This window comes from Cydia fagiglandana, chromosome 11 (genome assembly GCF_963556715.1).
Source record: "Cydia fagiglandana chromosome 11, ilCydFagi1.1, whole genome shotgun sequence".
Taxonomy (NCBI): Eukaryota; Metazoa; Arthropoda; class Insecta; order Lepidoptera; family Tortricidae; genus Cydia; species Cydia fagiglandana.
The window spans coordinates 8,281,783-8,294,108 of NC_085942.1; the positions used below are offsets into that span (position 1 = coordinate 8,281,783).

The 12,326-nt window shown below is 37.0% G+C and overlaps 1 protein-coding gene and 1 long non-coding RNA gene across 3 annotated transcripts in view; one reads left to right on the forward strand and one right to left on the reverse strand.

The window, feature by feature from the left end:
- Positions 1-12,326, reverse strand: part of LOC134668871 (dual specificity protein phosphatase 22-like) — a 65,463-nt gene that overhangs the window by 44,148 nt on the left and 8,989 nt on the right. For both annotated transcript variants that reach the window (XM_063526349.1, XM_063526348.1), the window contains exon 2: positions 1,193-1,309. In XM_063526349.1, the coding sequence (XP_063382419.1) occupies positions 1,193-1,309 (117 nt within the window). The remainder of the gene's footprint in view (positions 1-1,192; positions 1,310-12,326) is intronic.
- LOC134668523 (uncharacterized) lies at positions 9,672-11,165 on the forward strand. The gene is made up of 3 exons (XR_010098791.1): positions 9,672-9,895; positions 10,108-10,952; positions 10,994-11,165. It is a non-coding gene; the product is annotated as an uncharacterized LOC134668523 (long non-coding RNA).

The following is a 12,326-nucleotide window of genomic DNA, read 5'->3' on the forward strand; positions in this document are numbered from 1 at the left end:
TAATGTAAGGATTTATACAGCTTGTACCAATGATGATTATTGATGTAGCAAATGATGACCGCCGAAAAGTCAGAAATACCTACAGCTCATTTCTAAATCATGAGAAAACGAATCCATCGACATTATTATTATTAATATAAAAAGATAAATAAATGTTCCCATTGAGATTCAGCTCCGCATAGCAAAAATTTATCAAAATACGAGTATGTACACAGCCGCCCTTTGTGTGCTCAGGCAAAATGATCTTGTAGGCGGTTTTTGATCTTTTAAAGGTGGGTATTAACGGCTTTGCAGATTCAGGAATATCCCTTTTAATTTGTTTTTACTGCAGCTTTTAAAACAGGGTTGTCCTATTAGCGTTAAACGTTGTTAAGTTTGGTCACGTAAGGATCTAAATTGAGGTCCTTGACCTCGCGTTTCCTTAATCGTCTAAGTTGTGATCCAGTCTTTCGCACGTTGGTGGCTGCTGAGTGATTAAATAAGTAGTAGCTACGAAGATTATTGTCGCATTTCATATAAGGTGGTGGTGGTCCCAGTACATTGTCATCTATTGGGCATTAGCATGTCGGGCACTAGTACCACCACCTTATTTCGACAGCGAGTGTTACAATCTCAATGACGATCGTTGTAACGGCTCGAAATACCCTGTTTTATGCTACCAGTCTCACGAGAGTTTTTGTTTATTCTTTAAAACAATTTATTTGTAGCTGTAATGGGTGAATTTATCGGATGTGTGCTGATACCTACTGCATTCAAACAGTAGCAAAAGTAAACTAATTATTTTATAAGAAGGTAAGAAGTTGTTATTTATACTCCTTCCCTCTTCTCACTCAAATAGGTAAGTTATAAGTAAGGTGTATTCGGGTAATACCGAATGTCGGATAATTCCGAAAATCAGATGAAAATCACCCTAAATTCCATCATAATAAAAGTCTCCTTTCGGAATTATCCGACAGTTTTCGACATTCGGAATTACCCGAATAAACCTGTATATTTATATTTTTACCTGTATATTTGTATTTTATATTTTTGGACACATTTCATATATGTACAATGTTGTTAAAACAAACAGATCCTTTTTAATAACGGTATGTAAATACAATAAATGCACATATAATAAATACATTCTATGCATTGAATTCCTCTCGTTTGGTCAAATCACTCGCGTTGAGCTGTTTAGTAGTGTACTTACAGAGTGTAACCGGCGAGCCGCGTCGTGTATGGACAGAATGTGTGTGATCTTGTAACGTTCGAGCTGCACGGGGTCCTTCGAGTCCCGATAGTTGCCAACATACAGCCCGGAAAGCACCTGCGAGCGAAAACGAACTGTGAGCAGGTACAAGTGTAATGCTATACAGTATGTGACTGACCATGGGGCTTTCATTCCAGGGCTTGATTTTACTCGCTAAACTGAGCTACTTTTACTGTGGGACCAAACCTAAAATCGGGGGAGAATTTTTGGCTTTCCGTAGAAAACGTCGACATCTGATTAGCCAAAATGTATGAAAAAATAAAAAAAAAATCGGGATTTTGGGGTTGGTGCCATAGTAAAAGTAGCTCAGTTTAGCGAGTAGAATCGAGCCCTGGATTTAAAGCCCCATGGTCAGTAACACCCTGTAGTTACTACTACTGATACTAGAGAGATTTGTTTCTGTGGGACTTGGTTCCTTAAAGTAAAATTTGTTGAAATTACAAACCCACGACAAAATTATAGGTAAACAGTACCATCTCTCGCAACCACTACCACTATCACAGGGGGTTATTCGCGGACGGTCTAGAACGTAAAATGACTAGTATAACATTTTGCCTATATCGCTCTTAGTCTACATCGCGAACGGTCCAGAACGCAAAATGCCTGCATAATTTTCGTCGTTTTATCTTTACGTTAGCGATATCGACGGAGCCCCGCTCTCGCGGGGCTCCTATTCTGTGCTGTTTGGCCCTACCCTAGTGATATAAAAAGTGGTCATTTTGCGTTCCAGACCGTTTGCGATTAAGATTAAAAGCGACATAGGCAACGACTATACCAACACAAACTACCTAGTACAGAAAATTACAGAAAACTGCAACTTAATCGGTCGACGAGATCTGGAGATAAATAGTAAAATGCATTCGTGATGTGCACGAGCAAAGCTCACACAAAGTCAAAGTCATCAGAGCATGCTCCCGGAAATTCCCGAGACTGATTTCTCCCGAGAATTCCCGGGAACGGGCACTTTCATCCAGTACCGGAACTGGAGATAAAAATCCTGGGAAATTTATCTAGGCTATCTATTTTAGACATCCTAAATGCATAGAAGTATACCGTCTAAATCTATTCTAATAAAACCTTTCTAGTAGCTAGACCATACATATAGCCTAAGGACGCCTGCATTCCCAGAGGTAGCACATTCGCGTATTTCATTTTAAATGTGTCATTTTGAATAGTTATAGTTAAGTTAGGTTGCACTGCAAAAAAATACAAACTGAAATTATTGTTTAAACCACTAGGAAGGTTTACCTTTATTTTGCCGTCAATTTTTTTGCATATTTTCGTTTCACAAAATTTTTTCAAGTAATTTTAAATCGCAAAATAATCTTTAAGTACATATATAGAATATTTACTTGTATAATATCTACTCTGGAAGGAATTCGTTTTTAGGGGTTGCCGTTCTAACCTAACCCACTTTTCTGGCAACAGTTCGTTTTCTTGGGGGTCGCAGTTCTAACCTAACCCACTTTTCTGGCAACAGTTCGTTTTCTTATGGGTCGCAATTCTAACCTAACCTAACCCACTTTTCCAGCAAGGGTTCGTTTTCTTAGAGGTTGCAGCTCTAAAGTAACCTAAACTCCTTTTTTTGCAATTTCAATGAATACTACGAGTATGTGAAAGGTAATTTAGTAAAATAATAATTGTTGAAGATAATATTCTGTGAACTGTGGTGTCGAACAAATAATATTCGATGAATTATAAATATTATAATTCTACAGTCAGTCTTTTATTTTATTAAAAAATCTTTGAATAAATATTCAGAATTTCAATCAAGTCACAAAATATGTTTCTTTGAAATGAATAATCGAAGATACAGAATTAATTGTAACAAAAATATGCGATTCCATTATTATATGAATAAAATTCTGCACAAAAATTGGCGGTGAAATAAGGGTACACCCACTAGGAATGTTACAAAAATTTCTTTGTTCTTGCGGGTAAATTATGGAATGCCAGTATTAGTGTCAAGATAGGATTAGTTATCGCGTGTTTTGGCACATGCAACCGTGCCCGCGCAGTGGCCTTTAGGGCGCCATCGGCTTGCATGACTAGCTTTTTATATTTGACTTTGAGAGAGTTTATTGTTGTTACATAACTGCGAATAAGCTCTCGTTTTTTACAGTTCTTCTACAATCAACTAGTAGAGATGATGTGAGAACGGTGTTTCGATTCGTGTGGTAACCGGTACCTACTCCTCATTATGTGATGTTGGCATAAACCTACAATATTTGTACAACCTTACTTTAAGGAAGTAGTTGATCTAGGTGTCAGTCACATAGTCACCCCTGTCAAAAAAAGAGGGATTTTATGCATTTACCTTATTTTGGTGCGACTGTTTGTGGCGTTGTATAGCTCACAAAGGGGTGAACCCATTTTAGTACTTACTTTTTTTTTATAAAACGTATTATCTGTTGACCTGCTTATCATCAATTACGTATACTTTTATCTACTTATAATTGTGGGTGTAATATTTTCTTTATATTTGCCAACTTAGGCATGCAAAAATAAAACATGTACTACTTAAGGTTATCTGTCTTAAGTACCTATTAAACATAATTCATCATGCAGAATCCTATTATTATGTAGACTCTATAAATCGATTACATTGTGCAACACTGTTATCGTTGCAATAACCGCACAATCAAATTTAATAGTCATAACAAGATTACGACTTCACTGAAACCTTTTTAAGCTCACCACGTGCTATATCTTAAAAGGTTTCTCGTTTGAGCATTAATTTATAATCTTAAGTAGGTCTCAGGCACTGAAACCGTGCCAAGTGAGTACCTTCAACTGTAAATCACGTCTTTGTGCGGAAACTGAATACAAAAGACTCAATTCATAGATGTTGTTAGGATTATGGAGTGTCTCTCATGATACGGGCGTTCGTAAAGGACCGTATACACAGTACGAGTTTCTCGCCTCCAAACATGTAACGCACATGCACAACTACATGTACTTATCTCAGAGCTGGTACGATATCGTAGCTTATAGGGGCATGATTCGGCCGAAAGGAGCGCCTCGCTTTCGTTGGCTCGTAGAGTAGACATGATTCGGAAGATAGCGGGTCACTTCGGGTGAGATTAGGTAAGATGCGGGACAACTGGCCATAAAAGGCAGATATATGATGATGAATCGCCTCGCCTTTGAGAATTGAATGTCAAATCGAAAGAATCTTACTAAATTATTCGCCCTCTGTGTACCGCGTTCGTCGTTGTAATCATAACTATCATAAGAGAGTTTTAAATTCAACAACTTTTCACGATAAACTTCCTAGTATTATTGTTTACAACTACCTAATGTACGTCATACGATTATTCGGTCAAAATCTTGCGAGAAATTCATACCATGTATATGGGCCCTTAAGCTGTGCACGTTCGGTGTTATAATCCGATAAACCGACGAAAGCAATGCTCGTATTCGATTACAGATATGAAATGGGAATTTAGGGAATCCTCCTTAATATTAATTTTTTAAATTTTATATTAACGGAAAAAATGGAAAAATTACGCTTCCGGCAGGACTTGAACCCGCAACCTCCGCAATCCGTGCGTTAGCTCTGCCAATTGAGCTACGGAAGCCTACCAGAATCTTGCGAATCTTTCCATTCCTTCCCCTATCCTATCCTATCCTCCTTAATATTACCGTTTCCTGCATTTTTATCAATAACTGACGCGGTTGTGAAGAAAATTGTGTGGTTAAAGGCTTAGAAAACTTCATTAGTTAAGCAAAAATGTAATACATAAACTAGTTCTAGTCCCTAATCTTAGCTACCTTCTACCATAAAATCACCGTACAACTTCTTTACTAACTGCCTGACGTAATAAACGGTAAACCTATAGGACCAAGCCCCTAAAGAGCGAAAAAAAAATTACGCTCCCATAGAAAATGGATCAGCCAAAATGTATGAAACAGCCTTTTTATTTGCGATTTCGGGGTTGGTCCCATAGTAAAAGTTGCTCAATATAATCCCAAAACCTCCCTGGCAACGCGAATGCATTTATTTTTGGCCACTCTGTATAATTATTACCCAATACACCTCGCAAATGTGCTGAGCACGCCTTAAATGGTAATCCATCTAAGCCTAGCTAAGAACTGCTCCTTTGATTTACAGATTTAAATGGGAACTTGAAAGAGCTAAATCCGCCGCCTTTAGAGCAATTCCTTTTACAAGTCCATAGAGGTTAGAAACGCTACTTTGTCTTTAAATCGAAAAGTTAGATAGCCAAAAGGCTTGAGCGGCGAAATGCGGTTGTGCTTTCAGCTCCAATCTTATTTATTAGTTTGATTGTAGATATGTTCAGTGTTTATATGAACGAGTATGTAACTGATTGAAGTCCATGCATGTGTATCCATTTACCGTAAATATAAGTACAGTCGCCATCAGATATATCGAAGCGGCCAAGGTGTTTACAATATCTGAACATGCACTCTAACGCCCTGACAATAGAGGCGTGTTCAGATATTTGTGAGCACCTTGGCCGCTCCGATATATCTGATGGCGACTGTACCATTATTTACTATTCAACAATGTATAACTTCACAAAACATCTGAGGTGCTCTCTTTAATAGCTCGTACCCCACCATCTATACGAATATATAAGTATTTTAGAGATCCGTAGCCAAAACGTGCCTCGAAGATTTGCACGTGCACGGAACTCTTCATTATCATAATATTTATAATGCGTGGTCCGACACTTGGCCGTTTTTTTAACATTTTCTTATGTACAAATTAAAGGTATAATTCAGTCGTAAATAATACCCCGGACGTATATTATACGTACCAGCTAAATGCATCTTCAAAGTAGTACTAGATTCTACCTCAAGTCTCGCTCTAAAGCAGGCCACTGAGAGAGAGACGAGCCTTCCAAATGGATGCCGTTACAATGGATTCATCCAAATGGGCAGCATCCTAATATTAAAAATTGTACGTTTTTGACATTCTCGGACCGATTTTGGATTGCAGCCACGCTATTTGGACTGTTGGAAAGCTCGTCAGTGACCATCTTTACAGTTCTTACACATCTGTTTGCCATAAGCTAGAGCTAGCCCGTTGCTAGTAAGATTCCTCGGGAATATCCATTGCGGTAGTTTCATGCACGTGAAGCGAGAAAACCCGAGAGTGCAATCAAGGCACTAGGGCGCGAAGAGCGGCGCGCCTCGAATAGAAAAGATGCGGTGGACGCGGTGGCACAGAATAAATAATAGTACTACCGTACAGAAAGGAAACTTCCCACAAACCGAAGTTTGACAGCGATTCAGGGTCGAATCATGCTGTCCCTTTCTAATATATGGCACTATCCACTATCCATTCGGCTATTTAGGGTTGTCGAAGTTCAAGCCATTATCTTATCTATGGTCGTGCACGCAAAGGGACGTCAAATTGTGTCAACCCTAATAATTGCTCGGAGCAATGCAGAGCCGAACGGAGCATTCTGGTGGTGGTACAGTCAGTATCAAAAAAGAGATAGTGACGGTCAAAGTGGCTAAATATTCCGGAACACAGCCTGAATTATATGGTATTTTTTATTTATTGAAAATAACATGGAAATATAAAATATGCGTACCACAATACAAAGTTTCGCCAAACTGCGGGGCAGTTTGTTGGCGATGAGCTCGCTCTTTTTATAAGTATGTACATCAAAAGCACGTACATCATTTTGCACTGTCCTACCGTCCCAGCGTAGCCCTTTCTTACTATGTACCTATGGGTATCTTACAAGTGAACATAGGATGACTTCGCTGGTGGCGCGGGCGCGGGACAGGAGTACAGCGGTGCTTAAAACTACCTTAACGCTAATAAATATGTTTTTCACCTCAGCAGCTCGAACAAGGGTACTTTGCTTCTTAAAAACAGTGAGCAAAATGCGATTTTGCTCACTGAGTCATTTTGTCTCACTCAGTGAGCAAAATCGCGTTTTGCTCACTTAGTGAGACAGTATGAGTGAGCAAAATCGCATTTTGCTCACTGAGTGAGACAAAATGACATTCAAGTGACTTTTATAGTCAAATGTCATTTCAACATGCGGGGTCTAATACAAGTTCGATATACTTGGGTTCTATTATCTCTGTCCCTCTAGGTATGTTTTCACAGCTTAGGGTGAAAAATTTTGTGTACTACACGAGATCAAAGTTATTTACATCTCGTGCGCTTTTGAATCCCTTACTACGCTCAAGATTCTAAATTAGATTCACTCGTTACGCTCGTGAATCTATTATAGAATCTTTCGCTTGCACGGGACTCAAAATAAGCACTCGAAGAAATATCAAACTTTGATCTCTTGTTGTACAAATAACTATTAAACAACTTTTAAAAATACAGGTATGGAAAGTGTTTTACAAAATATTTGGCCATATTGGCCGTCAGCCCTTCACTATTTGATGCTGACTATACCTGGGCGCGTAGCCAACGTGCCAAACGTTAACGCTCCGTAGGGTATCGTAGGCTCGGCCTTAAACCTTCATTGGCAGGGTGGCAGATATAGGTACACTGTGCAATTATGTTTTCGTCTGCTAATAAATAGCAATAAAATCAATGGAAAATTAGTACAAAGAATGCGGGGTACTATAGGAAACACCTATCTCTCCTAATATCCTATGAGTTGTTAAAATTACAGTTGAAAATATTTCATAAATTTGAGTTGAAGTAACATATCATTTCATTATTTCAGTATAAATAAAATTAGCATCTTAACATTTTTTTTATAACTGCGGTCTTGATGGTTAATTTATAAAGACAAAACCCCATTTCTTAGGTAACTATTTATCCGTAAAAAAAGCGGCCAAGTGCGAGTCGAACTCGCCCATGAAGGGTTCCGTAGCAGCAAGTAACATAATAAAATTGCGGTTTACGATTTATGACGATTAAAAAAAAAACTACTTACTAGATCTCGTTCAAACCAATTTTCGGTGGAAGTTTGCATGGTAAATGTACATCATATATTTTTTTAGTTTTATCATTCTCTTATTTTAGAAGTTACAGGGGGGGGGACACACATTTTACCACTTTGGAAGTGTCCCTCGCGCAAACTATTCAGTTTCGAAAAAAATGATATTAGAAACCTCAATATCATTTTTGAAGACCTATCCATAGATGTATTGGGTTTGATTAAAAAAAATTTTTTTAAGTTTCAGTTCTAAGTATGGGGCACCCCCAAAATTTATTGTTTTTTTTCTATTTTTGTGTGAAAATCTTAAAGCGGTTTACAGAATACATCTACTTAGAGTTTGTTCGGAAAGAGAAGAGTCGTGAAATGTATTGGGCCCCATACATTCCACGACTCTTCTCTTTCCGCACAGACTCTACCAAGTTCAAACAGTATAGTTCTTATAGTTTCGGAAAAAAGTGGCTGTGACATACGGACGGACAGACAGACAGACAGACAGACATGACGAATCTATAAGGGTTCCGTTTTTTGCCATTTGGCTACAGAACCCTAAAAAGGCTCTTATTTTAATTATTACGATGCACGTATAATATCCCAGGCTGACGTTTCGCAGGATATATTTTAAGGCTACCGTGATTTACGCCTCGGCGAGCGCGAAGGTGTGACTTAAATGAAATGAGGCCAAAAGCCCGGATATGTCCGGGATAATGGATGGCGTGGCCACCAAACCACACGATAATCCATATCATGTTTTATTTATTTCAAAGTCGAGGATGTTTAATATACACTACCAACACCTCGTCAGGATGTGATGATGGGATCGAAGGAACTCTTCAAACATTCTGTGGCATTAAGTTTTATGGTTTTTTTTTTACTACGGGCTTATAGTTTCGTATTATTGAATATACCTAGGTACCTACTTTCCAAAAATTATCTACTTACTCATTTTAATACCATAATGTGATTTGTACTTTACTTTTAAAATATGATTTTTAATAAGTATGTACCTATGCTAGTTTTAGGTATTTTTTATGGGCCACTAAGTAAATAGTTGCCTGAAATAAAGATTTTCATTTCATGTTTTAATCCAGTTTGAGTATGATTTATAAATTTTATAATCGACATTCCCTTCCCTACTCATATTTGAATAAATGGGAACACTAAGACGACCAGAATCATTGAAATGTCCTCATTACGGCAGCTAACAGGCTTCGCATCTGCCTCAGATTTCAGTGCAATTATGCCAGCTTCGCGATGGAATGTTACGTAATTAGGATTGTTCATTTTTTTTAGACCCCCTTTTTTATTTTATTTTCTGAAAATATAGGTTAATTTAAGATACCAATTTGAATGATTTAGTAATTCGTGGCTCGGTTGAATATTTATAATTTATTGAAAATATGAGATACGACTTCTCGTAAATTACATGTCGTCGGCTGATTAGGATAATGCACAAGCAACAACAAGCATTAAAAAAATAGTTGTCATTGTCAATTGATTGTAATGTCACCTGTCGACAATGTAGTGTCACGTGTTTCTATAAATAACAATCGTCTGGAATGGAAAACTCGTTTATTTTGAATCATTAATTTCAAAATACCTACGCTATAAATTTGAGAAAGCTGATTCCAGAAATCTGCCTCAGTTATATAATATAACTTAGTTTTATTGGAGTATGTATCCATATAGCATCCAATTCCAACCATAACTTGGCTGCAAAATAAATCAAGTAAATCAAGGGAGCAAAAATACAAATGTAAGTTACCTACATCATATATATTTTAACTGATTCGATTTGTAAGAAGATTGGATTCATAAAATCGTTACAAGCGTCCATTGCTAAAGGTAGCTTAGCACCCAGTGGGTGCTTTCTACCGGCTTGTCACCATTGTTTGGATATTGTACTACATACTTATACTACTATATTAGGAACATGCCAATTTTGCTAATTATATCCTATTATTTCAGGTCATCGTGATTCCTATTTAGATACAGCTGTGAGATATGTAACTGCACTTGGGCCCAGAACAAAGTTGAGCATTTTGTATTGAAACGAACGTCATATTAATTATTAATCGTCGTAATACTTTATGACCGTAAATAATGCATGGGAACAGAGTAAATAACAAACCATACACTTCTCTTCTGGATGGTCAACAAGAAGCCATCATTGTCAGATGCTCGTGCAGAACATGATAAACATACATTTAATGTAAAGTTACTATTTTTTTTGGAAACATATATAACATATTTCCCAAATTAATAAAAAAGTAGGTAAACAAAAACATGTTTTATTATTCACAACTCTTTATTAAGTCTTGTCCACCATGATATCAGCAGCTTGAACTGCAACATGTACCTGGAAATTAGAAATTATATCTTTTTAAAGCAGTTTCAGGCTGAATTTTGAGTATGGCTATGTATTCTTGTATATTCCTTCTTTCTAGTAGGCACCATCTCTGTTTAACGGTTTGCCTTTAGATACTCTGGCTACATTACCACAGAAAATAAATAGATACCACGACCCTACCAATAAAGTGAGCTTTTAAATACTTAATTGTAGTAAATTAATATTAATTTTATACTTACATCGACGTGATTCTCACAGCAATACTGTGTGTAACACGTGAAGTAGGTATTCCAAGTTTAATTCACGGCACCATCTTTCACGTCATAGGTCTTCGTGGATTCGAACTATTATTTTTGTGAATCATTCCCACACATAGGAACAAGGTTTTTGATATATTATTAAGCAATGAAATCTACTGTTTAGGTATTAATTATAAATCAAATTGTAACAAACAAGCGCAGCGGTTTAACTATGGAAGGTAGAGATTACTTCTACACTCCATAGGTTTAACTGAGAAATTTTGTTATGACAATCGATGACAATGATAACTTTGACAATACGTGAGTGACGGAATTATTTACTATGGTTCGATAACTTTTATTATGCAATGACTTTACATTCAGCCCAGGAGAAGGTCAAACTAAGGTCATAAGGATATTTGTTGAAATATCTTCAATCCTCAATTATTATATCGCAGCAAATGTCGGAAACTGTTTAAAAACCTTATATCTCGAAATGGTTTTCGAAATAGAACATTTGAAAAAAAATGAACAATCCTAATTGCCGCTATGCTGAAACCGAGACATTGCGCCCGATTCGGATTTTGAAATAGACAGTTATTAGACATCTTTTAGACATCACCATGATACGATAACGATATGTTTAAGATCTAACCTGTCAAATTTGACATTTGCGCGATTCTGGAGATACTCGTGAACGATTTCCACAGAATATGACTTAGAGATCCAATTCACATCTAATAGATATCTTACTCTATCTAACGTAAAAGTGACATTGTTTGCTCGAATTGCGCTGCAAAAGAGAACTAGTTGATATCTAAACTTCTTAGAATGGATCTAGTATGTATGTACGTGTCGTCTCTTGTGAATATCTTGAAGTTTGAATACGGCAGTTGGATACCGCGGCGTCTTATTGAAATACGCTCACTTCCTTGCCTAGTATTACTGGTATTCTATAATATTATGTAAGTTAAAGCACATAAATGTTTGTGTAGAGCCAAAACTCAACTCAATGTTCAAAACAATTTTCGAGAAAAGTTTTTTTTTTGTAAAAATTTGAGGAGAGACAGAAACCTTAAAGTTGTTTTAAAATACCTCACTAGTGATTTTCTACATGTTGATTTTTGATGAAAGAATTACTTTTATTTATTTAAACTTACTTCACCCTAAAAATATGCCTACAGAGTTAGCCTATACAGTTACAAAGGGCCAAAGGGCAAAATCTTGGATCTGTATATCTTTCAAGCCAAGATCATCTATAAAACAATTCCCTTTTCCTTAATACCTACAATAAGAAAATCGCATTGTTTACCCGAAATAACGTGAAAACAAATACCCAATAATGAGAACTTGGCAACAGTCGCTATCCGAATAAATAACATACGTAACATAACGAAGACTGAGTGGGGTAAACATTTACTAACAACGACAAGTAATTGGCCATTGGTAGACCTTAAGTCTTTGCAATAAGGTCTATAAATTGTCATTTAGCCAGCTTAGCTGGTGGTAAGTTTGGTGCGTTTGGACAAAAGTCGATAGGGCAATAACGCCAATGACAAAATTTTTGGTTAGCGTGACTTGCGAACGCGTCAGACGCG